Source organism: Opisthorchis viverrini (assembly GCF_000715545.1).
Source record: "Opisthorchis viverrini unplaced genomic scaffold opera_v5_427, whole genome shotgun sequence".
NCBI lineage: Eukaryota > Metazoa > Platyhelminthes > Trematoda > Opisthorchiida > Opisthorchiidae > Opisthorchis > Opisthorchis viverrini.
Genome location: NW_008752088.1, coordinates 198,295 through 225,039, shown reverse-complemented (window position 1 = coordinate 225,039; position 26,745 = coordinate 198,295). Strand labels below are relative to the sequence as shown.

General features: G+C 43.7%; 2 protein-coding genes across 2 annotated transcripts in view; one reads left to right on the top strand and one right to left on the bottom strand.

Moving 5' to 3' along the window:
* Positions 1-26,745, bottom strand: part of T265_15306 (hypothetical protein) — a gene marked incomplete at both ends in the record, with an annotated part of 91,388 nt that overhangs the window by 43,126 nt on the left and 21,517 nt on the right. The window contains 8 exons of the mRNA XM_009177492.1: positions 125-653; positions 1,562-1,752; positions 6,768-6,953; positions 8,696-8,793; positions 12,250-12,323; positions 20,738-20,836; positions 22,749-22,838; positions 23,915-24,095. Coding sequence (XP_009175756.1) covers positions 125-653; positions 1,562-1,752; positions 6,768-6,953; positions 8,696-8,793; positions 12,250-12,323; positions 20,738-20,836; positions 22,749-22,838; positions 23,915-24,095 — 1,448 coding nt within the window. The remainder of the gene's footprint in view (positions 1-124; positions 654-1,561; positions 1,753-6,767; positions 6,954-8,695; positions 8,794-12,249; positions 12,324-20,737; positions 20,837-22,748; positions 22,839-23,914; positions 24,096-26,745) is intronic.
* T265_10967 (hypothetical protein) lies at positions 53-26,745 on the top strand (the record flags this gene model as incomplete). Its single annotated transcript, XM_009177494.1, has 2 exons — positions 53-377; positions 26,615-26,745. 2 exons carry the CDS (start codon positions 53-55, stop codon positions 26,743-26,745), a joined length of 456 nt encoding a protein of 151 aa, XP_009175758.1.

Sequence of the window (26,745 nt, the reverse complement as noted above, 5' to 3'; positions counted from 1 at the left end):
CAGATTTAACCTGCGAGTCAGTCGCCCTTTAATTGACTGAAATGTATTGGTCATGTTGGTTTTCACAGACCAAACCGAAAACACCGACGCGAAATTAAACAGACCTCATTGCGAACATACTTACCGGGCTGAAACCGTGGTTGTGAATGAGACCGTGTTCTTAGAAGCGGATAGGGGAGAGCTGCCTGTGATATCTTCCCAAACTGTGGGAGAGGTTCCACCACTGATTGAACAAAGTAAGCGTAGGCTTGGAGAGTCTACCGAGGAATGTGCAGCCAGGCCACCGGCACCAGTAGCCGTGCTGCTCTTTGGCAAAGGCATTTTTAGTGTGATCGGTTTATGGAACTTGCGCCGACGTGGCTCAATAGTGACGATAGGTGAGACAAGGACGCGTGCTCCAAGAAGACGGGATACCAGCTCCTGGTCGATGCAATGAACTTGAAGACCAACCCGGATCTTCTTTTGAAGCGCCCCAGGGGGGAAGACTACCTGCACTTCGGAAATGACATTTGACGTCAGAGTGCCACCTTCAGGTCCGATCAATATCAATTCTTGTCTCACACGCGTGATCAGTGCGAAATACTGGGGCAAATCGTAGGTGAGTATGCGATGTACACTGCGTTTGCGTAGTTCATCAGCCGAATCCACATAGTCTATGCATGAAAGAATGCATAACCTTAATGTACAGAATATCTAACACATTGCTGCAGCAATTTAGGGAATGTGATCAACCCCTAAGTACTACCATGAAGAACCAAATATAGTACTTGCTAATTTGTCTGCAAAAGTACGAGAAAAACAGGCTGCTTGCTTTGAAGCACTGGTCTGAGGTAGACCACTTCCTATTTATGATGGTAGAAGGAAGATACCAACGTCCAAACGAAGGTTTGAATGTCCTCCATCCAGATTTCAAAAAGGACACCGTCCCTAGTGGTGTTTGTTCAATTTACTGGACAACTCAGGTGGATGCTGTGGAGGTTTTTAAATCTATCTACAAAGTTCCAGTTTGTCACAGTCTAGCAGAACGAAGACTTTGGTTAGTGCAGAAATCACTAGCATAAAAAGTAAACAGGCTGAATTTTTTTACTCAAAAGTGATCTGTACTGGCTCATGTGACCAGTTGGTTAGGCGACAGGATCACGCGACTCTGTACTCCGTTTGTTTTTAGCGGAACACGATTTTACCTTTGATCGCTGAATTGTCTTGCATATTATTGGTTCTATAGCCTTGAATAAAAGCCCGAGTACGGTGGAGATACAGAGAGAGTATCCTTCAATCGATGTGTTGTTTCAAATGATGCAATGAGAACCTTCCAAACTTCTCATTTTATTGACGTTTTCCAAAATTATGATAATACACCAAAAATATACATATAAATCAACAACACAACTGATTATAATAAACATTCTTTTTCCATCCTCCACCGTGACATGGTGACAAGTTATCGAGCCTAGTAATCACGTTCGAACTGAAAGCTGCAAACCAAAGTTGTTGCTGTAATCCAGATCACGGATAGACGCCTATCAAGCAATCAACGAAAGAGAGCTTCATCAAGACTCACCGAAATAACCGTTCACAGTATCCTGAACTGCTTGATCGTTGGCGTCTAGAGGATGCTCTTTCCAAGTCTCACCATTATCTGAACGCAACACAATGACTTCACGGTTTTTCTCAGTGAGGAATGCATAGTGCGGAATCTCCAGAACGATCGGAGCGGAAAAGCGGACACCAACCGGTCCCATCTCAAGCACACTAGAGTTAACGGTGAGAAATACCAATGAGGTGAACAAGGTTGGATGGAGGACAGGAGAACGCGTGAATGAGCCGTTATACGGGAACAGATGGGAACTACCTCGGACGGCAATAAGGTTTAGGATCCGGGCGACCAAGAATTTGCGCTAGAGTACCTAGACTGTTGATCAGCAATTTATCCAACCAAGGCGACCGGAGAATTTTACATGAAGGTGACATTGGAATACAGAGGACAGAAAAATTGGTTCGTGGAAAATCGAACAGATGCTAGCAGAAAACTGGACGCATAATAAAACAAGGTAAATGGTGGTTAGTCGGTGGTATGTATATCTTTATCTCTGAGCCAATAATCAGTCTTGCTTCACAAAATGCGGCTAATCTACTTACCACCATTTTTATACAGAACGAACAAAGTCAAACAATGATATGATGACACTGTTCAACAGGTTGTACCCCAGGACCCACACAGCGAATGCGGACAGTAGGACCTACTGATTCAACATTTTATCCAAATTGAATCCTACTAGTCTACACAAAGGAATGAGGAAATTCAGAAAGCTTGTTCGTTCACGCGTCTAATTGTAAACATACGTGATCGACTGCGCTCATCTGAGTAACGACAAGAATGTTGATTATTTCAGTGAGATAGAAACAAAACTGATATCGACCGCTATGCTCCGTGGGGTGTCAGTGAGCAAAAAGAAAACCAACATAATCGACTTCCAGGAGAAGATACCTCGCGAGTTGGCGTTAATTAATCCCTTCTCATGAGGGAGTATCTTTTCTTCGTGATTCGCTTACGATCGAAGTTCAGTATAATCTGCAGCGTAAACTTTCACAAGTGAGCTACGAAATTCCCACCAATTCTTATCAAAAGAAGGAAACCTGCCAAACAATACAAAAGTTATCCCAACACACATTCATCCATTCGGGCCCATTGTGTCCTCGTTACAACGTAAGTCAAGATTGTAAACGGAGATTAAAATTTTCCGGAAACGAAGTCACGTAACGTTACCTTGATTCTTCAATGATTCTTTAACATCAGAAGTTGTCACAAGCCTACAATTGTTGATCTGAGTGCTAGTGAAACTGGCTTCCGATAGTGAATGTATCGGCTATTCAAACTCATTATTTACGCTGTAAAGGTGTCAAGCCCGTTCAGAAAACGGTTGCATTGTCATATCAAGCACGTATTTTTCGTCCGTCCAGTATCCCTTTCTGACTAATCCTGGTTTTTGGTGACCGTCATTCGCCGAGTCATGCGCATTCATTATGTGGGCCCTTATGTGCTGTGTTCGTTTGACCCTTGTGACAGACAGTACAATAACACAATTGCAAAACAGAACCAGAGGATCCGAGTCACAAGCACTTACAAAAACGTCTCAAAAGGTGTTCCTGCATAACCACTGGATTTACCCGTTAAGTAGATCATTCACCCGTCAACTCTTCATGCAAATCATTGTTTACGTCACTGGTGCCACATGGCACCTGACACTGTTGTTTAGGCGACAAAAGCCTTAAATAAACTGAACTTCCGGAAAGGCAACGCGCATTAGTGTTGGTCAGTTCCATGTTTCTTCAACCAACTAGGCCAATTCAAAAAACAAACTATTTGTGCCATCACCTCGACTCCCTGGCTATATCTACCCTACCATCTCACTTCAACCGTCCGAAACTGTAAAAGCTGGAATCAACGTAGACTCGGTACACTTTGAAAACTGATTGTAACTCTATTCCAATATACAGTGACGCGGTCGTCACCAGTAAGACAGCAGGTTGAAGCAAGCCTGTGACCGGCAAGAAAGAATGCTGGGAGTAAGTGGAGCACTTTTATAGGGCAGGGTCTCGTCAACCAACTAGATGGAATCTGTGGTGATACCGCCAGAAGTAAAAGGAGAGTTAAAACCGTCACTATTTATATGCTTACACTGTAAGTGCTGGATTTAGTCGCCCCGTATCCCGAGGCTTCAGATGTTGATAATATGTTCCGTTGATATGCAAGTAATTCGATGACACCGGCGAGGCAATGAAGTCATGGAATTTTCCATTACGAGAAATGAGAGTACTGTGCACGCTTTGTGACTCGAAAACAAGTATGGTTTCTATGACTCTGTGGTTTACAGGCTTAAATTTGCGGACGACACCACTATGTACGATAGAGACCCACCTAATTCCACGATAGTATAGATTGTACGGTCTTGATCAAGTACATGTATGGTACACAAGCAGTGAATATACAGGTTAACAACATTGCTTCAAAAACATTTCAAGGGAACGATAACGGTGAAAAGTGACTCATCCCCAGAGAGCACTCTCTTACAAAAAATTGTGGGTGAACAAATGTAAAACCTTTACTTCTCTTTAGAAACCTGAATAATGCATTGGGAACATGAAGACCACTGTCAGTGTTCCCAATTTGTTACAAAACCGATAGACTAAACCCATAAACTCGGTGAGTGGGAAATAAATCGTAATCAAGAAGCCGAACTTATGTGTGAAAAGATAACTACTGCCAACTTTATAATGGGAGACTTGAGGTATCAAGTTTAATAAGAGTAGACTAGTAATACTCAAGGTGAACTTATGCAAACCGGTCCACAAATTATTTACGAAAGGGAGTACCTCTGAGCGAGGCAGAAAATCGGAAATTAATAGCTATTGCTACTCACCGCTGTACACAGAAAACAATTACAACTGATCCGATGGAGAGATAGTCATGTCAATTATGGGTGTGGCTTTAACGCGAAAACATACAGTACGTGAACAGCTGATATAAGTGGGCAATGGTTCAAGGCAAAAATACCATCGTCAACGCGAGGATTTGTTACAGAAAGGGGAAGACACACTGAATTCGCTTGGCTGTGTGGCCGTCTGTTGATTTCTCAACCGGATGCCTCCGAAAAGTAATCACTCAGCATCCTATGACCCTATGATGTCGTTCGGAAGCCGCATAGAATTATCGATCACGGAAAGATAATACCACTGCCTCCGGTTAGTGTTACGCGTGGACCAGTAGTCTACAAAACCGGATGCTGTAGTTAAGAGGAAAGACTCTGATCCGAAATACGGTTTGCAATCACAAGAAGTGTATCACTGTAACCTTTTGGAAAGAATGAAGGCGTTTGAATCTATGAGGAAGCGGGTGGTGGCATATTCCAATTAGAATCACATCCTCCTCAAGGTAGAATGGGATGGGGAGAACTGCGAGAATACCAGACGGAAGAGAAAATTTTGACTGAATCACATGTGTAAAACTGATGACCTGCATCCTGGCGGGGATGAAAAAGAAACTACGCGTAGTACTGCTGATGTGGATTTAGACTAGTAATGTGGGCAGCACGCCTATAGGTAAGGAAGTCTAGTGTGCGTCGCAAGATATGTAACAACTTCCAACCAAGCGTAAAGATGCGAGTAGCATTAATGCACACCATGATTGTCGGAGGTTGATGAGCAAAAGAGAATATAAGAAAATCTTGGATTTCTCATCAAAAGTCATGATCATCATCGACAGCAAAACGTTACTGTTCAAGAGATTCCCCGTTGCCGCACAGTCACAATTACTTTGAAAGCCTTGTCGTGGAGAAAGGAGCAAAGGTGGATGAGGAAGGGACCTAAAGCTAGCTTATCACAATCATTCCGAAGTGCCTACACCTTCAGACACTAATTTAGAAAATCTGGATATGAGCTGACAGCAAGAATGCCACCCATATCGACCAGTAGTCATATCTTGTAGAGTCTCCAACCACACACATGGTGGATCATACGGACTTGGAAGGCAAGTAGCACCGACAGTGTCCAGTAGTTTTGTAATCGCCTTCATAATCCACCGCCAGATCAAGGCTGACGACCCCTTTGCTTATGCCTCTGAATTAGGCTCGAAAAACAGCAATCTTTCCAGGAAACGATGATTCGACATTTGCAATAAATGATCAAATCATCAAAGGTTCTGGTGCTGGAAACACTCTTCGATTGAAGTCCCTGTTAGGGACTTCGTTAGGGATTCGTTGGCATCACATTATACGAGCTACGATTTCGAAACAACTGTTATCGAATTTTCAAGACGTCTCAATTAGGCAGTCCTTAGAGGCCACATCTCATAGCGATAAAGTGAGGGGCCCACACCAGCAACGCGATGGAACTTCAGAGAATGTAGGCAGTTATGAGCATTCAGGTACATTGGAGGTTTCAGGTTCACCGTCTAGGATTCTAGCGTAATTTGGGAAGCCCATGAGTGGCAGTAGTTAGTGGCAGGTTCTAAGTAGGTGTATTCGCCCCAGTTAATATAAATCAACTGGCAAAAATCAATCGCTTATGTGCATCTTCTCCGGAAGGAAATTTTCTGAACTGAAAACACTGATAACATGTGGAGAAAGAGTACAAGAGATTCAAAACAGGTAAGATTGGTTCGGACGATGGTTATCTCAACCGGATCAGTGACTGCTAAGCGTGTAGAGTCTCTTGTTTATCCAGCGTGACCAGTGAAGGTCGCAAAAGTCAACCCAGTTGAAAACAGCACGAAAATTCTGCAGGCAGCATTTTGATTAACCCACGTTTTTTCCCTTGTGTACAGAAGTTGGTTCGATGCACAATACTGTTTACAGCCAGTTCGTAGATGAAACGAATAAACAAGATGCCGCCAGTGGAACAAATAAGCAAACCAACACATTGTGTCTACTACAGAGCTGTTGATATGGCACCTCCAGCAGAAACGCACGTGCCAAACAGAACAAAAACAAGGTGCTGTTTGCACAAATTAGGTTGGTCAGAGAGAACAAACGAGACAGAAGTATTCATTGGGTGCCATTCTGAAAAAAACCCTGGCGGAAACCTGTGCAACTGACTCCCAGGAATTCTACACGTATCTAGCGCCTTTTGTCTTCTGAGAGAGAGAGCTAAATAAATTTCAGGCATTCTCAAAGGTCGCTTAGAATTAAAGCCGGCGGTGCAGCTCTACCGTTCGAACATCCGGTTCTGTCAGTTATCCGACTGGTGAAATAGGTACACTAAACGCTTACCGACAAGCAAAACCGTCCCCGTCGTTGATGGGTGGAGGCGAACCAACGCGTTCCGGATGAAGAAGTCGGCATACGATACGGATAGGCCCATTGACAGCATTGGGTGGGATCAAGAACCGGAGGTCTGAACAACGCTGAGCTTGAAGCATCCCGCCTCTCGCATCCACGATGAACGACACAAGAAATCTGTGGGACGGAAAAAGGAAGAGAAGGGTTTCGCGTCACATCATGAGGACAGATATGTAAGAAGCAGTTGAACGCTGTTCAAAAATGAATGAATGAACCCAATAAAATGAACAGAACACCTTAGCAGCTAAGCGACATTGCCGTTGCTAGTGGTGAAACGAAGATTGCCTTCGCTGCGGAGTTGTTATTAGGAAAGAAGATTGCCTTCGCTGCGGAGTTGTTTATTAGGAAATACCAACTGACCGGTTACAGACCATTGAACAGGGAAGCAAAACTCTAATTTGCATCTTAGTTACAAAAAACTGGACACCCATCTTCTCCCGAACGAGTCTTCTTGAACTTTCCTGGAGATTCACTGACAGCACTCATTCATCGGTCAAATCCAAGCAAATATTACAAAGTGGCTCCACGAATTTCGCAACACTGGTAGCTGTGTTGATAACGTTCGAAAAGGTTGTACGAGTGACAAGGTGACGAGTTAAATGAGTTACAAATAATTCAGGGGTTGAAGTACTTGGGTCCACTCTGAAAGTCTTGGAAGGAATCCAACATCTGATTCCTTGGTTGCTTCTGTTTAAGTGTGGACATACTGGGAGCATGTCAGACTCCATGCTCCTTTCGGGTTACATGGCGACTAGTCACCAGAAGGTTGAGTGAACTGGCGGACGCAATCTTCACCAACGTATCTCTATTACAGATTCCCAGCCGTCATGTTTTAATTTTCTCGGAGAGTATACGTTTCTCTCATATCGAACTGTTTCCGTTGAAGAGATATATTGGAAGTCCAAGAGGCAAATTACGGTGAAGTTGAACTCGTCATGAGCTTGGAGAAGTTAAGGCCAAAAATGACCGAAGTATCCAATTCAATAATTTCGAGTGAAAACGGCGGTTCTGGACTGAGGAAGTGGATTAATTAGGGGCAAAACAGGTTCAGTAACACAAAGTTTTCAAACACGGAAGATGTACACATCCCCCTCCCGGGTGCTAAGACTCGATGTCTACAGATTGATTGCCGGATTATTTATCTCATTATTCCTACCAAATCAGTTTTCTTTACTGTAATACTGATAAGCTACGTTTGAAAGAACATAATCTCCGGATCACTTCCAACGTTTAGCTACTCTGGCAGGATCACGGGATCGAACGAGTGTCACGAATGGGAAGGGTTGGTTTTTCAAGTGTTTTATACTCCTTAGTAGTCTCATTTGAAGAAGAAACATCCATATTTCAAGTGACTCAGACCGGCACCATATCTAGGAAGGAAACAAGAAAACTGATACGGTTTCGCTGCCGTTTCATCTACTGGGAATAAGTGAGGACATAAAAGGGGTTCCCTTTCAGTCTGCGAAATTACAGTGGACTTTAAAACAGCTAGGTACAACTGAATCACACACCAGTATGCTGAGGAATCTTGTTCACACTCAAATCTCTTGCCTCTGCCCTCAAAGTAGGAGAACAGATAAGCATATTCGAAGCGTTGTTCTAAGCGATTGCCTGAAGCGTGATTCTGTGTTGATATGATCTATTCAGATCTGGAGGGGGAGTTCAATGTAGCTGAACAAAGCGAATGGTCGACGCAACCGCATTAAAATTTAACTCGAGGATATGCCATAGTTCCTCTCTGGGGTTCGTCACTTTACGTCACTGGTATTTGTCCCAACTTTAATGACAAGGGAGCGCTTGAGATAATGCCAACCATAAAATGCCATAGAATTCAACCAACTGAGAGGTAAGCGCCTTACCCCGTAGATATTGGTTTACGAACAATATTGACATTGTCGACCTCCAACTCCCAATCTCCACCAGATTGAATGGTTTCTCCAAACATACGAGAATCGTCCTGTGGAGAGCAGAAAAATAAAAAGCACCAGTTAATCAAACCGAATGAATTGCACATAAATAGAGGTTACTTGGAAAGCCACACCCTCGGTAGTGAAGCATCGGTGTTGAACACTGATGTCATGCTGTCGATGATGATGATGATGGGATAAAAACTGAAACCGACAGTCCTGCCCTAGAATCAATCAGGATAGCTACCTCAATTAACTAGAACGACATCGCCAAACGGTCCCAGTTGGAATCCGAAATTAGGTACAGATAGAGAGACAGCAGAGATGGGAAAAGAATTGTGTGACATTTGTGAGGCAAGCTGGCCCAGTGCTGATGAATACACCAAGCGAGTTCATACTGAGCGGGGATAGACGCGTGAATGTGCTTCGGAATCAAAAGTATTCGCTGAAACAAGTTAGGTAATTAAACAATGGATGGAGCCAAAGTGGCCAGAACAGGGCTGGATTGGCCCGCATAAAACAATAAATGGAGGTGTGGTTATTAGAGGTTACGGCACACTGTGGAGCAATTAGAGACCTATGAACCTGGATAATCGCGTTACGCGTGCGTCCGTACCAATTTCAAGTTAATTCGTGATGGCGTTTTTTGATAATGTGCTGTGAGAAAATTCTTAAGGTCAGTTCAATGGAACCCCGAAATATGCCTACATTACACTCAACATAAATCGATGTAATGATTGAGTTTGAACAATCCCGAGAACACATACACTAGATTAACTCTAGATTTTTACGGGATCGTGTGGATTCCTACAGAACCGTGGTCCTCGACCAGAACGATATCGCACTGCTCCCTTCCCGAGGTGTTGGCTTTCAACAGAAGTGGGTAAGGAGACGCTATAGCTTGACCGCATGCTGATGGATGTTACCCTTCAATGGCTTACCAGCGGACAGTGAGGCAAGGTGTTGCAGATGTCCGAAAACCATCACTACTGCAACGTCACCGATACTAAATCCCGCGTTTGACAATTAGGCATCATTAAAATATCTCAGACAGGTGAGTTTCGGTGATCATCATCATCATCATCATGATCGATAGCATGACATCAGCGTTTCAGTGAAAATCGCAACTGCACGTTTGCCCCATCCAGTAAAAGAGAAGTGAGATGGAAAAAACATCTATTAAAGGGCCCGGTAGTGAAGTCGCCGGTTCATATCAACCTGAGTTGCACTCGAAAGTAAGGATCATGTTATGGTATAATTTTACTATAGTATCAAGTATCCAAAAGGAGCGCATCTGTCAAGCAGCTACATGAGGCTTTTGTTTCGCAGGTACCTTTCTCAAACACTTCCCAATTTCTGGATAGCTTATATGATACTCAGCAACCAATCATTCGACATTTCATCAGAAACATTCTTGGGGCACCCAATGAAGATACTGAGGCCTCAGTCGTTGTTAGTATCTATGAGCGTGTTTTCGTGATTGTTTTACACATGACTCACAGAAGCCCTACGTTGTATACCACACCACTTCCCTGGGTTTAAGTTACCGGTTTTTCTTTTTTCCGTTTCGTTTCAGTCTCTATCAGACGTTTTTAAGATAAACAGAGATCAAAACAATGACGTGTAAAGTCTACCGGACCTGCTCCAGATAAACCGGTAGCGATGTTAGAAGCGACCACTACCTCACAGACCAGAGCAAATTAAGCGAGATCAACCGTAGCATGCCATTCGGGTGTGGTCTGAACCTGATTTCGTAGCACTTCAATCCATCGGTTTATCTGGAGAACATAAAACACCCTTCCTCTTATCCACTGGTCACTGTTGGTTGAAACGCTAAGTTGAACAATTTCCTATCAACAAGCTGCAGGAGTCACCACAGATAGCTACTCTTCCAAAAGCCAACGTAAACAAGACAAACATATTTAGAAGGCTTCTTAGGAAGTCTGTCTGAATCGGAAGACTGATAGACAGGGCGGATCGTCCAAATGGTGTCGTCGTAAGGTCTCCCTCTGGCCAACTGCCAGCTGATATCTGCCTGAGTGAAGTAGAGAGACGTCAAGTCCCTATCCTGGAGGAATTCACGCTGACCAAACACTATCAACAAAAAACAATATGACAAATATTTGCGTAATCGAACCAAAAAGCCAAGATCATGATACATTTTTAGACGTTGAAGTGACTGCAATCTGCTTGATTGAACAGCGCACAAAACAAAAAGCCGGAATGGACAGTATAGAAAATTCCAGAACCCTCCTTCTGATGAATCAAAAGAGATACCATACCATGTTTGACTTCTAAAGTAACCAGAATTCCCTCGACTGAAACTCTGTAAAATGGGCTAAGAAGACTGAGGCATATTCACTCAATCCGGCTAGTCAGATGGTGACGCGGTGCATGTTTATTGGCTTAGCCCATGAACCCATGCGAAACGCTCCGAAACAAAATAATGTGGAACCTTTGTGCTTAAAGGGCATGCTCTGTAATGTAGACTATCATGTATTCACATTCCGCAAACATCAAACTGCCTGTAAAAATCCGGCTCCCACAGTTGCGAGGTACACAGTCAGCTAGGAACGAAAGAATGATCGGGACAATTTTTTGATTAACGTGATTTTCGAAGTTAATTTGGCCGATGATCTTAATGCACGCAGCGCTTCGAAAGATACTACCTTTTGGTGTGTTCTACTTCCAAAACCACTGTACATTAAGAGCAACTCGTACCTTGAGATTTTCAGTAGTTACATTGTAACCAATGATGACACACTACCAAGCAAACCCCATAACTCAAAAGCCTGTAGTGAGTTAGTACTCAGCCCGTTTTATCGTGACAGTCAGCAGAACACATTCCACCCAATCGATCCAGAATGTTCGATGTGTGTGTGTGTGTGTGTTGGTGTTCGTTCGATAAATTATGGATTCATATGCTACACCGACCATTTTAATCCGTTCTCTGTTGACTGGTGTTCGCTTACTAGGCGGAGGCAACTTTGGTCGGTTCGCGACCTCAAGCGGCAGAAGCTAGTGTGGTCGCAACACATTTCCCAAGCGAATTTTGTTTACCTAACATGCTGTACGGCAGCTAATCGCCGATGCGGCACATTGTTGTTGTTGTTGTCAGTGACCAGAATGATGGTTTCTAGTTGAATATATGTGATCCTAACACAGCTAACAGCCCCACTGCAGGGGAAAACAAACAGCTGAATAGACCAGTCATTTTTTCGATTCTTTGGATCGTCCATCTACTATGGACTCTTAATGACTACGATGTGCAGCTGTCTCTTCAACACGCCAGGGCAACAATTAAGCCAATTGTAAGTGGAAAGTAAAGGTGAGCTATGAACATTCGAAGTGGGTTGTGTTCAGTTCAAAGAATCTCCGCTGGGAAAATAGACAGACCATACATTTGTTCCAATTACAAGAACGCGTGTGAAAAGTCGGCATACCAATTGAATTCACACCTAGCTGCAATGTAAACAAACAATTCCTGAACCTCCAGAGCAGCTTACCTTTCGAACTGATGCCGGCGCTTCCAACATTGAGGTTAGATGTGGTGAAACAATCTCGCTGGCGTTTTCATCACCTTTAGACAAAAAGTAGTGGGTGTAAAAGTTGAAGACATTTTATTGAACCACTTGCTGCTCAGTGTTGACTATAACAATGAAAATGTGGCCAACTGATCATCAGTTGTCCAAACAGGTCTATGGTAGACTCAGTCATAGTGGACCAAGTCTGAAACAACACCCATATGAATCCGCTGATCGAAACAGTGGGATCATAATGCAGTCACAGTGAAAAGACAGAATGACCGTGCTCCAAAACAAAAAAAGTGGACTGTCTACATAATCCAGCTAAGTTTAGTTATAAGAAAGCAACATACACCGATCGAACGACATCAAGAAATGTGTGACATGGATGGACACATGCGTGGTAGACGGAATTGTTAGCGAGAACCAGTATCCATATGAAATAAAATAAGACAACTGGATGCGTGAAAGTGTGATATGGACCGCTATATGGACCACAACAGATGCAGATATGAAACCAGCAAAATGTGTATCCCAAGTTGATAGATGAGCGTTTCAAATAGTTTAAGGCATGTCTCACTAGTGGTCAAAGCAAGGCACGGGTAACATAAAAGCCCCCTTCCTTATTCTGGAGCAAATACAATGTCGAGGATCGCAGCTACTTCCTAGTCGCGTGACTATTTACACTCCTTAACAGCTGGAGTTGAGTAAAGCTTGAAACCGGTCCTGCTCTAGACGACGCTCGATTACGATTACTTGTTAATTTTGCTATTGGTTCCTTTGGGCCTAAAAATTTCAGGTTATAAGTCGCCTAGCCCTACCACTTCTTTTAAAAAAGGATAACCTCTTCTTCAAGACACCAGTATGGAGTGCTGACATTCATGATGATGATACTGCTGATGATGATGATGAAGTGAAGCCGGGAAAGACGAGTATCACTGCTGGTGACTGCATGTTAATTACTACAATGAACTCTGGTACCAAATACGGAGCAGAAGTGATACGTCCTGCAGAAGTAATCCCAGGACGGAAATTTGCCAGATGGGTTTAGAAAATCCGACTGCTTCTGTTCCAAACGAAGAGACTATTCCGAGTAAATAGGATGCACTAGCAACCCCAAGCAAACTTCTGTACGCCATTTACACGATTGAGGTCAGTGGTTGCGTGGTGTCAAGGGTAAGATTATGGACAACACGCAATCTCGCCAACTTCGACGCTCGCCTTACTTACCCCACACAGCCGATACAGAGTATGTACTGGTAAAAGAGGGAAATATATGGGGCTAAATAAGCTACTGGCTGTATGGGTAATTTATTCACGGAACCCATCGCAGTAGCTTCGTGCTTCACATTGGAAACTCAAGGTGGTTATTACTGAGAACATCTGGTAAAGCACTGAAGTTCAGTCGATTGGTGATGATACATCTGGCTAACACAAAAGAGACAGGCTGCGGCATTTTAATAGCTGACGTCATCAGCCACATAAGTAAATACAGTTACTTTTGTGGGAACAGTACAAACGGAGGCACGGAAGAACGAGGTCCGGCTAACGTGATTAATGAATGCCAACAGGTTCCGGCCCACATAACGTAACATGCGGTCTGAATGTGTCGTCCGACCTGTCCTGTGTGTCAGAGATAGCAATGACAAAAAACATTTATCCTCACAACCAAATCAAAAACGTCCCTGTGGAGAATCGCCTACCTCTCCCCCAGGTTATGGCCACGGACAAAACTGAACAACTGATACTAAACGTTAATATATATATATATATATATATATATATATATCATCACGAAGGACTTTTGCTTGGCCCTGCGAATAGGTCCTTTTAAGTGACTATGTCCTTAATTTTTTCACCAAAAGACGCTACAATCTACTATTCAGGAGAATGCTGCGAGCCCAGATTTTATAGATGGTTAACGCTCTGTTCACTGAGCTTGGCTATTTGGCTGCAAACATTTCGTTACCGGTGGACGTGACGAGTTGAGCGATTCTGCTGATGACCTTTGTTCCTGGAGGTAATATTTCGTCGACGCAGGAGTGCAAAAGATGGAGCACATCGTACTGGAACTAACAAGCCCAAACCCTGGAATGCGACAGATATTGCAGTGGACAAACTAAACGGATATCATGTCCAGGGATTAAAGCACACATGCGACATTTGGAAAACGTGATCCACTCTCCCTGGTTACCATATGCGAAAAACGATAGGGACACAAGTGCAATCCAGAAAACTGTGTGGGTACGCAGAGATACAAGGCATGCAAGGTGTCTTTAGGAAGGAATGTCGGTCGCAAACTCGATGAACTGACTTATAGAAATTGACCCACTAGGAGAAAAGGATCATCAACCCAACCGGATAACTCAGAGATAACCAACGAACTAGCTGGTAAATGTGACCACCACAACCCCCCACAGCACGAAGGTCACCGGGTGCTAGTCGCAGAGGTCAAGGTTAATTGAACACCTACCAATCAGAGAACGAGCCATCAGAATCAATAACCCGAAGGGCCACTCATAATTAAATGCAGCCCTCCGGTCAACGAGACGTATAAAAATAGGGTTACAGCATCACCCCACGCTTTCACTGCGAAATACTGCTAAACAAGGGCGCATTAAAATTTCCGATGAGACGAAAATTAAAGACAAACGCTAAGCATGAATTCCAGGCGGTTCAGGTCCGCTTTCTTTCGGAAACGATGCTTCCCATGGAAACACTGGCTATACAAAATAGCCTCTTGTCATTGAACTCAATTGAAAATTGACTGATCAATCAGAATGGTTATTTAGGCTTTATGCTGTTTTGAGTCCACAATGGAGTCTGCGAAATTGAATACCCTAGTTATGCGGCTAACAATACATGCCTGCTACAGCTCAGCAGATTTGCAAGCAAACCTATTGAATAACTCCTTATGGGGAAACTTCTGTCCCGCTTAAAACCGTGAACTTTATGCGCTCACGAGCGTTCCGAATGATTGGGGCACTGATTTGAGCTGGCTGTGGAATATAGGTACGATGCTTGGTCAATGGTCTGCTCCAAGAGCTTGGCAGTTGGGTTGCAAATGTTCCATCACCGGTCGAGATGACAACATCAGTGCGAGATTGAGTTATGGGCTATACACCTCTGATGACTCAAAACGACTCAATCGATCGTCTACACGGAATGGGGCTTAGGGGGGACGCAGCAGAATCAATAATGCTCATTACTAGCTAGCTACTTGTTTGCCGAGCTTGACAGTTCGATGAAACGTTTGCAATCCAGATTCCGAACTCGGCGAACAGACCGACAACCAAGCAGCGAACCCAAGATTCCCTTATTTCGCAACATTGCGGCAAACAGCCTACCTAATGGAGATCAACACACGTGAACAAACCACCATATCAGGCTTCTTGTGGTTTCATCTACATCCACAGTGTAAATCCGTCTATGTAAAAGAAGTCTATTCACACAAGCGGCAGGGCTTGGTCGGTCCCCTCAGAAGCCTGTCCCGGCACCCGTAAAACTAGCTGTCATTTCCGGCAGGCGGTAGCTAGGGCAGGTAGCCTATCCGGTTGGACTATAACTTGTAAATCTCTTCTCACAAACGATCGTGAGATTACAGCTGCAGCGTCGACTCTCCCCAGCGACCTTCTTTCGACGACCCTCACCAGTGGTTGCCACAGAGGGTTGAATAACAAAAATCTCCCACTGAAGTGTAAATCGGATGACGGGACATAACACAAACAGCTAATCGTGGTAAAATACTATTATGAATGGACCAAAAACAAATCCATTTAAGTTATTCCCACTTGTTAGTGTACTGCATATTTACAGCTTTCACGTACGATGTGAGTGAAACGGGTCTGGTCCGTGTATATACACCTGGGAGATAGATTACGCACCCTAGATGGACAAACAAAAGTCCGTTATGAAACCAACAAAAGGCAAAAACAAAAACTTGTCCAACTCAACCAAACGTTACCACAAAGCGATGATAAATGTGCTTGCTAAAGTGAGGTTAGGCAGCTCATAAATAATACACACCCATGTTTCATGCCAAAGAATTGTAACAGGGACAGAGTGAAAAAATCTGGAAAGAACCGATTACAGGTCGATGGAGCGGTCCAACAATCAGGCTAAACACCAAACGATCTGTGAACAAGGAAACAGAGCATGCACAGTATGGATAGGATAGCTATACAAGCATGGGCGCGGTTCATACCATGTTGATCCTCGGCCTGTTTGGGAAGAGTCTCATGAGGACCTTCAAAGCAAACAGGCAAGTTGCGCGAACTTGATCGTTTAGAGTAATGGTAGAAAAGAGCTATAGTGAATGCAATAAATCCGCAGATGGTTGCAGTGGTTACTTATTCCATTCGGGTCTAGTAACTGTTTGATCGATTACTGTTAAGTATTTTGGGAAAAACATCCATACCAGTCCGTACTAGTAAAAACAAAATCCACATGAAGAAATAAAACGTAGCAGAGACAATGACTTCCCAAAACGAATTGTGATTGAGAATAAAACGTTGAGCGCAGGGCTCGAGACCAGTCTGCCTCATTAATTGGGACCAACAGAACTGAATTATCCAGTACGTGGTGTAACTTTACATAGTCATCCAACGTTGACCTCACTCATTGGTAGGGTTAAAAGCTGCACTGAGTTGCAGGAACTCGATGGAACAGAAAAACGTGCACGAAGTTCTTGAACTGGTTTGTACATTGAGAGAAGCCACAGGACAACGGTAAAAAATAATAGTACGGACTAGTGTAATTTGCACTTCTGATGATATTCCAAACCTCCCGTAGACTTTTGGCTGGAAAACAGCGGATTTCTGAACAGCGAGGAGCAAGGTAGTCACGTCTGCCACATGTAAACTACAGGATTCACCAAGGACACATAAGACAGGAGCAAGGTAGTCACGTCTGCCACATGTAAACTACCGGATTCACCAAGGACACATAAGTGCTCGGTCGTCCAGAGGAACGTAACCTTCCAAGTGAAATGATAAACTTCAGTGCGCTTTCTGTGTAAACGTGATTGTGGGAACACGTCCATAGAATGTGGTTTCTGTATCAGAGCGAAAATCGGTTGCGTCTTGAATTCCCACATGGTATCCGACCGTCGAGCGCAAGAGTAGATTTATAATTTAGGAGGACGACTATCGAGTAATCTGAGAGCTCACTTGGACGTTGACGTAAACCTAATTTGAAAATTGCCATATCCGAAGGCCTGGCTACCCTCAATACGGACAAATGGGAATATCTACCCAGTCAAAAACTCGAGCTGGTAATCAGTGCAGAAAACGAAACTGATGAGACAGGACATCGAATAAGATCACTGCGGGATCTGAATTTGATTTCCCAACTATAGTTAGAAAAATCTAAAGCCTATCATCATCATCAGCTGTAATAACCGCGTACTCGTCGTTCAGTGGTTGAAGCTGCCGCAGTTTCGTTCACGACGATTCAAGGAGATGGGGTAGGTAGCTGTGCATTGCAGGCGGGAGCTGATAAATTGGTGCAAAATGTATCCCGGCCATTTTGCAAGAATATTTATCTAACAAGCGATATGCGCATCTGTCTACGGTTCAATCGCGCAGTGGATGGCAGGGTTTTTAAAACGTATTCTGAATGGACAAAGTACCAATTATGCAATACCTTGAGTTGGTCAAAAATATGAACTTTTCTGAAAAAATGGTACATTTACTTACCACTAACCACTGAGGGGGCAGCGGATTTCCAGTTGGTGAATCACTAAACCACAACAAAACTGTCAAAGGACCGGTTACTTCGACATCTTCTGCACGTTCAATCAGCCCTTTTGACGCAGAACTTTACCAGCAAAGGAATGCTGCCGCACTGGGCTTACAGACTGCTATTATCATGACTGGAGCATAGGATACTAGCGCCTGGCATCAAACAACAGTACATCTGCCGCCGTATTACCCTACTGTAAACTTTGTCCACCTGCTAGAGTGTCGCCGGACATCCAGCTATCAAATCCGCCGACGAATTGAAGCAAAACGGTTTTATTCCATTCCTAGACACTTCCAGGTGGCAGAGATAATTCACTAACTCGGACCATTAAAACCTAAATCGTTAGGCCACTAGGTAGATATCTTCAGTGCCGCTGCACTACAGAGAAAGCGAAATTTGCCGAAATGTCTAAAAGTAGAATTACACGCAACTGCCCCAAGAACTACCTTGCAAATGGCGCTAGAACACCTTAAGTAGTAGACAAGTTCTTGGGAAAGAACATGCATCCATCACTCAGATACTGCTATTATGACGGGACGTATGAGGAAATACAGACAAATATCCTAACTACAAGGAACGTTTGTGAGTATTTTTCGGCGCTTACCTGAGATCAGTACGCGCATTTACAATATGGTTAGGGTCGGAGTCTCGTTAAGCAATCGTTCAATAGACTACAGGCAAGTTGACATAGACGACTGCTAATGTGCCCTTTTCGGTTCCTGTGTTCGTGCTCAGCTGGTTGTACTAGGAGACAACAGAGTACGACAATGTCGACTGGTGGGACAGAAAAATCCAACAGTTTAACTTAGGGGCACCTAGTCACTTCAAACTACAACGTCGAAAGAGTTCGACCATCCTTCGCTGTGTTCCCGCAAATGACTCCAAGGCTAGACACAAGGCCCAGTAGATCTTTCCAATTCGAATTGACACAAGTGAAGGGATTTTTCCATGATTTTGTGTTGCCTTGATACGAACGATGTCCCAAGACCACATACGTCACCGGCCATCTAGCCGATCCATAAGTCGTAAAACATTGCTTATCACGTGTCTCTTGTCTGTCTGAGAGTGGTCGACGTCCTTCAGTCTGTCTCATCTTCTTGTGCCGCCACGCCCTGATCGATATCCGCGTTTACTTTGGCTTATTTCGCTTTAATGTCTGTTATACCGCTAACGTAAGGGCCTGAGGACCAATCGCACGGAAACAACTTTTCGCCCACCAATGAGGTACCTTCTGTAAGAAATTGTCAGCACTGCGCATCCCTTGAATATGTAAGCAGATCCTAAAGTTCTACAGCTGATAAGCAGTTTGATTAACATCCATACAGAAAATAGCAGGTCGCATTAGGTGAGCCAACATTGAATAACCGTTCCAGTGAGTGTCTCCCAGACAAGAATCCCATGTAGCTAATCAGTCAAAAATGACTCTTTGGTGACAGCTTGAAGGTTAACCGACGCGTCTGCCGACAGCTTCTGCATTATGAGTATAAATCTTTGGTTAAAGTGTAAAGAACAGTGATATACTGGGCTACTGCCAAAACACTCCTGATGAACACAATAAATCCACCCGAAATGGTAGAAAGCTGGTATGTTGTCCGGATTACTACCAACCGCCTTTGTCATCAATCAGACCAATGGAAACTAAATGAATAAATTCAACTGAGTAGCCCGTTTCGGGCACGGTGAAATACACATTTAGCAGGAATACGACGTATCTAATAACGAACAGTTTGATATGAAAACCCGAGGCCCTTGAGCTCGATAGGGCACTTCGCCATGGAACAAAGCAAGATATAGGACTGGCAGAGTTTTAGAATCAGATCCCATCGGTTCTCGGCAAAAGTCTCTTGCTGGCTGTGGAAACTTCCGGTAAGGAGCTGGTTTCCACGTCTTTGGTCTTACAGATTCGTTCTGATGCCTAACATTGAATGAAATCATGAGCGCAGCATGCCCATGTGTTATGAAACTACGATGCCGAATTTAACGTTACTGAACCCACAAAGGTACATGGCACTGAGACCCGAATTATCCACCAAAACCTCAATCAACTTAAAGATACATCTACTCAAAAGGTTGCAGAAAGTCGACGTGGTGATAACACATATAATTGAAGAATGTTGCGTAAGCTACACGGGATATACAAGAGTTTCTTCCCAAACCACTGATATGGACACGGAAATAACAACTAATGACGCGTTACACGATGCAAGGTAACACAACACAACAGGTCACAGACAAGCTTTAAAACTTCTTTTTTCCGACAACCTCAAAAGTATTAAAGGCCAGAACAAGTATCTCGGAAAACAACCCCACCTGGTGTCAGTGCTTATCGAAGTGCATAAACAATGTCAAGACCGGTGTGGACCATCCGCGGTAACCAACTGATGGAGTTAACAGTAAGAGACAAATGAATGCAAATGCCGGATTGTATGGGTACGTATCCAAATCCAAAAACTGGGTGGTTTGAGCCAAGGGGCGACAAAGCACACAGAAGGGCAGATTTGAACGGCTGTGACATCGAGTTCTGCAGGGAAGCTCTGCCTTTACAATTGGTTCTAGTATTATGAAGATGGTCGCCCCCATGAGATTAGCCAGAGCGTCCAGTTTACATTCTAATTTTATTCGGTAACCACTTCTGTTCCCATAATGGCACGCCAAACATTTATAGCCGATTGTTCTGCATCGAAAACATGTGTGAAATGTGCCAAGGAAAGTGTTTAAACAGGCTTACTCAGTGTAGAACGCATGTACTCCAGTTGTCCCCAGATATCGTCATTCTCACCGACAGATAGCCCAGTATCAAATCCAAGGCTAAACGTTCCCGTTCGACCTGAATGGCAAGGAGGTAAACAGGGGTAGCACAACACAATTCTAGAACGAATTCGGTCGTCAGTAAGCCTCACAATTACGAAACACCGGACCGGTAATCACATGCACTTCAGTCACATTCGATCGAAAAGTTGGCTTAAGGGGCGAATTCCTAGTCCACAGGCATTAGTCCTCACTAGTGATCAGTTTAGTTCATAAGTCATTGTTCAATTTAACGGCGTGTTGATGCGTTTCGCACACAGCATGTGCCGTATAAGTTGGACATTTCACACGTCTTCGTAAAGACTGTGAAAGAAATTTGGCTATGAGGATGGTACTAAAATAAGTTACCCAAGACTAACTGAAATACGTCTAGGTTTAAATAATCTGATCGTATATCAACCTTGGTGATTTCTTCGGGTTATATGGAGAGGAATGGGGTGAGGCAGATGGATGGCTTGAACCAATTATTCAGGTATACTGTCACCTATCGCGTTTCGACAACCAAAGAAGGCCACGTGCAAACCTTGATAAAAGTCCGGATGTGATCAGAAATACAACTCAGTGACATGTCATTCTTTTGATTACCTTTACCTGTGTCATGGTCTATGAGATTCGGAAAGCTTAATGTCTGATTCGCTATAACCGCCTCGTTGAATATTCACGGATTCGTTAAGAAAACCAACGATACATTCGACTGCTGTAGGTGTCATTGAAACTGCAAGTGAACAACAAGAGGTAGGAGGCGTTCGAGGCTGAGTTGTCAGGTAAATTTCGGGAGCTTCGTCAGGGCGGACACCTTCCAGCCAAACAAATTAAAGATAGTCATGTGGGTAGATATGTGTAGTACATATCTACTGTTGGTAAATTGGGCATATTGCCGTCTTTACCTTAGGCTGAGCGGGCCAGGTTGAATGACTTGGTTCGTCAGGAACAGCACGGAATTAGACTTCGTGTTCGAAGTATGTCACTTATGACATGTTTGATGAAAATAAAAAATTGGCGAGCAAAAAGGATGCACTTATAGTTGAGATAAGAAGAGTGGTACGATGGGCCCAGCGAACCAAACTGTTAGCGGGAATTTTAGTGACCTTACTGGAAACGTGAACTCACTGAAGATTTACTTCATTTTGCAAGAGCGAAGGGATCAAGTTTGACAGTTCAATATGATGTTGAAGCCTAGGATGGTTGAAACCTAATTTTGATGTACAGTGTGTAAGAAATTGTACCGAGCTTTCTGACTACAGAATAAAACACGGCAGTGATAAACCAAAGACCGCTGATAGAATCAACAGACTTTATATCGAACAACAGAGACCAAGATCCTCGTTTCGGATCAACTGTAGCAGAAAGTATCAGTATGTGGCTCCCAAAGGTCACGCAGAAACCATTTCAACAAACGTGTTTCCAAGTCACTATGTCAAGGGGAAGTTACACATATTGTCAAAAGTCACATGCGACCATGAAGCACCCCACGTGACACATCAAAGTATGGAGGGAAATCATCTGAGTAAACAAGGCAATATTTACACTAAGTGACTAACAGTCCTAGTAAACATTTGGGAAGTTTTATTCCGAGTTAAAGGGGATGAGTTAGTCTTTGTGATCAAGTGAATTAATGAATGAATTTCCCTCACACCAGTCACAAGCTGGCGTACTCCCACCCCAGACACAAGGCTACTCACGAAGAGAGTTCTAATGTACCTTTCTCCAGGGTGGTCATTATTGAGTGGCTGGATCCAGTTTCTACTCTTGCATCCGTGTCATGATGTTACTGAACACGCTCACTAACCCAACCGCTCGTTGCCAGTTCCTACGTATTCAGTTTCGGATAGAGCGATGCTTCTGTTACGAGTATCACAGCAAAAACTTACGTGGACCTAATAAAATTTAGTTCAAACAGTGAAGCACTGGTTTAATCTAATATTTCTTACTTTTCTGTTCTCCAAAAGATCCGCCGGAAGCCACGCTTTCCGCCGTGGGCTTTACTGGAGCGCCCTTTCGCGGTGTCCTTGGAGACAGGCCTAAAGTGGGAAATGAAAAGACAACTATTATTCGGAAAACAGTAGTCCATGGCACATAAGGGTACTATGTGTCAGATAAGCACGATTCTGAAGCACCGTTGAGCGCTAAAAAAATATCTTTTCAAGACTTTCACTGATGAAACATGCGCACACGGGAGATCCGCCGGAAGCCACGCTTTCCGCCGTGGGCTTTACTGGAGCGCCCTTTCGCGGTGTCCTTGGAGACAGGCCTAAAGTGGGAAATGAAAAGACAACTATTATTCGGAAAACAGTAGTCCATGGCACATAAGGGTACTATGTGTCAGATAAGCACGATTCTGAAGCACCGTTGAGCGCTAAAAAAATATCTTTTCAAGACTTTCACTGATGAAACATGCGCACACGGGATCCGGTAGCTAACTTGAAGTCTCCTCCATGCAAGGGACAAAAAGAAAGTCCAGGACGCTAAACAGTGGGATACCCGGCTTAAGTTCGATAAACGGTAGAAATATATCCCGAGAAAGTGGACATCTGAGAACAATATAAGCTCGAGAATATCAGATTTCAGAGGTGGTCTATCTTGGTGTGAATGCTTTCTTAAAGGCCAAGAGGTCGTCGCTCGGTCGTAATGCAGGATACCACCAGTCACGAGCTTTATTCCAAAACCCACAGGCGTACCATGATCCCATTTTTACGATGATATAGGAGAACTATGTTGGACTAGGAAATACGCATGCGTAATTTAGTAGGAAAATGGCCCCCAATTGACAAAGTGCGGGTTAGAGAGAACGACAGCACCTGTTCACATCAGGAACACAGTCAAAGAAATATACACTGCACCCAGCAATGGTAACGTCCAACCTGAAAATGACGAACTTGAGTGCAAACTGATCACAACCCAAATGGTGATCACTCTCTATTTAGTCAATCTTAACCACTGTTTCTTCACTCGTCATATTAGAAAGCTCAGAAGATACGTCATGGCTACCTTTGAAACAACCAAAGCTGTGGTGCACACCAATTATGCACGGGAACCACAAACGCCAACTGATACCAGAAAATAGGTTGTAAAATGCGCCATATTGACACTTCAGTACCTTCATCATCTGATTCCAATGGGTGTTCACGCATGAAGTCAGGCTGTTGCAGTAGAAGTGTACCATCCAGCTCTTCTTGTTCCTCCTCCCAGCTGACCACCGTCGTGGTTACAGTTTTCAAGATATCGAAAATGGTGACGAAATGCTGTCTTCGGGCGATGTGAGCCGGAGTTAGACCTTGCTGTCATAGGAAACAAACCAGAAAACATATAATGGTGGGAAATGCAATATTGAAGCAAGACCAATATCAATAGAGCATACAGTACCTGCTCTATCAGAGACTGACGGATAATACTAAGCTGTTTCTAAGTCGTAGGTCTCTGCTTAGAAGAAAGAACAGGCTAGAATGACCAAGGTATGACGCTTTATTTAGAGCTGAGTAACAAAAAGCATCGTCACTTCAAGGTTAGAAGATTGGAGTGCTGCTGCTTCACTGCTGGAGTTACCTCCGTGGAGATGTAAGCTGATCATTCTGGAAACAAGTCGTTCCAATTATAGCTGTCTCCAAAAGGAAGATATCCCTTCAGTGGAACTGCCTTAGAGGGACAGTGTTTGTAGTACTTCACTGAAATTGACAGACATGTATAAGTGATGGTTGCTCTTCAGATTAGGTAATGAAGGAGGCTTAATCTCATTCGATTGAAATAGGCTCATTTTTTGCAGTTTGTCAGTGAAATAGTTGAGGTTAGTTCTGCGAAGGGATGAACACATGATCAGACTGGACCGTGCTGCAAAGGTCTGCGTACCTCAGCGACTCATCGAGTTACATTGTGGGGTGCCAGTTCAACCGAGTTGGTCAATCAAAAAGGTATGACAGAGTCTCCTGAAAACCAGATTGAAGATTCGAACGAGTGTAGCGCCTTGTAACCCAGAAGTTTTACGCCAAAAGATGTGGCTGACGGTTTTGGGTAAAAAATTTTGGCAGAAGACTCTAACCGTCCTCCTGGCCCCCGGAATTATCAAAAAAGTATCTTCGTGCATTATAGCCCGTTACCTTATTTGCTGAATACAACAAGACAGATGAGCGGCAATTTGCAACTTCTGACACCATATTTCTCTACGATCACTCCTTAACGCCGTTTTCTCCTATTTGAAAAGCATCATTTTGATGAAACCAGCTGTAAGGAATCAGTAATATAAACGGATGCATGCCATCGCTCAAATTCGCTGCCTAGTTTTCGTTATTCAAACCCGATACTGATGTGGTTTTTGACTACCTCAAAATGGCATATTAGGTTCTCAACAGTGTCAGAAGTAGTTCTATTTAATGGCATGCGTTTTCCGCAGTGCAGTACTGCATCCGGAGCAACTTGTGCGTCTTTCAAACATCAAAGTGATGAGCTTGATGCAGTTGATAGGTTCACTTATCTTGACAGCCGCGCATATCATGATGATACTGTCAAAGGATGAAGTCGATCTACGCATTGGTAAGGCATGAGGGTCATTTGATAGTTTGCGGTAAAATTAATTTTGCCAAAACTGAAGGGTTGTGTACATAAGCTGACTGTAAGGGTAGTCTTACTTCGTGGTTGCGAAAACTGGGCCCTACGACTTGAAGGCCAAACAAGCCTGTAAAAATTTGATCACCGGTGCGTTTGTAACATTGCAGCTGCAGCGTGAATGCAACGAAGTGCACTTTTGCGCACTTCGTAACGAAACAGATGGATTACGCCAAACCAACCCATAACAGAAATGTAACTACAAGAGAAAGTAGGTTGTTGTTACGCATGTATTCTTGATTAGTTCCTATCATGTAAAACGGACCACTGGGATGATGTGTTCTTTCCGATTGTGGTACGCACAAGACACTCACAGGAGAGTAGGAAAACCAGCAGGACAAAGATACATGGCTGTACAACCATACCCGTTGAATTACATTAGCTCAGTGCGACTGAATAGCATGCAAGTGTCAGCTTTCTTACACAGCACGGAACAAGGAAACATGCTCGCTGGGTCATGCCTATAGGCGTACATTGTGAAGAAAAGTAGATGGTTGCTGGTTTAATGTTTTGCTGATCTGTATTCACAACAAGGAGGAACTATCTCCATATCGGTGGGGAAGTGTTGTGTTTTTAATAAAACGGAGACAGTGAATGTGAATGCTTAACTTCAACCGACTTGCCCGAATAGTGTGAGCGGCGTGAGTATCAGTGGCATTGCGGATTATATGAATACTGTTTTCGTCGTCAAAGCTGTCCCACTAACAAACAGCCGCACCACCACACCAATTTCCGGAACGACCATCGGGACAAGTTGTTTTGATTATGCTTTTGCCTGATTCCGAAGTAAGTAGTAGACAAACTAGTAAGTAGAATTGCCTGATTCCGAAGTAAGTAGTAGACAAAGTAGTAAGTAGAAGAAGTAGTAAGTAGACAAAGAATTCCGGGTCAATTCAATCAATTCATCAGCTATAAACCGTGTATCATCGGCACATTGGTTCCAGCTGCTGCAGTTTCGATCAACGGAAAACGGGAAAGTGGAATACAAAACCAAGCCTTGTAGGCGAAAGCATGCTCAGTTTGCTCGGAGATCGGGTACTTGTGCATTGAAGGCGATAGCTATGATGCATCACTGACTGCGCGATTGAGCCATTTCCGCCAATGTCAATAACCATTTGAGTCCCGGGGTCCCTATACAGGGAGGCGGCAGTTGCATACCCGACTTCGTTTACTGGTTAATGTTTTCGTACTTCGTTGCCAGGTCATACATTGTCCACCTCTCGGTCCCTTCCACTCACCACACAGCTGGGCGAAAAGAGCTGTGCGTTGCGGACAATCTTCTGGCATACGGAGTACACGCCCCAACCAGCGCAACCTATGGAACGTGGGTAG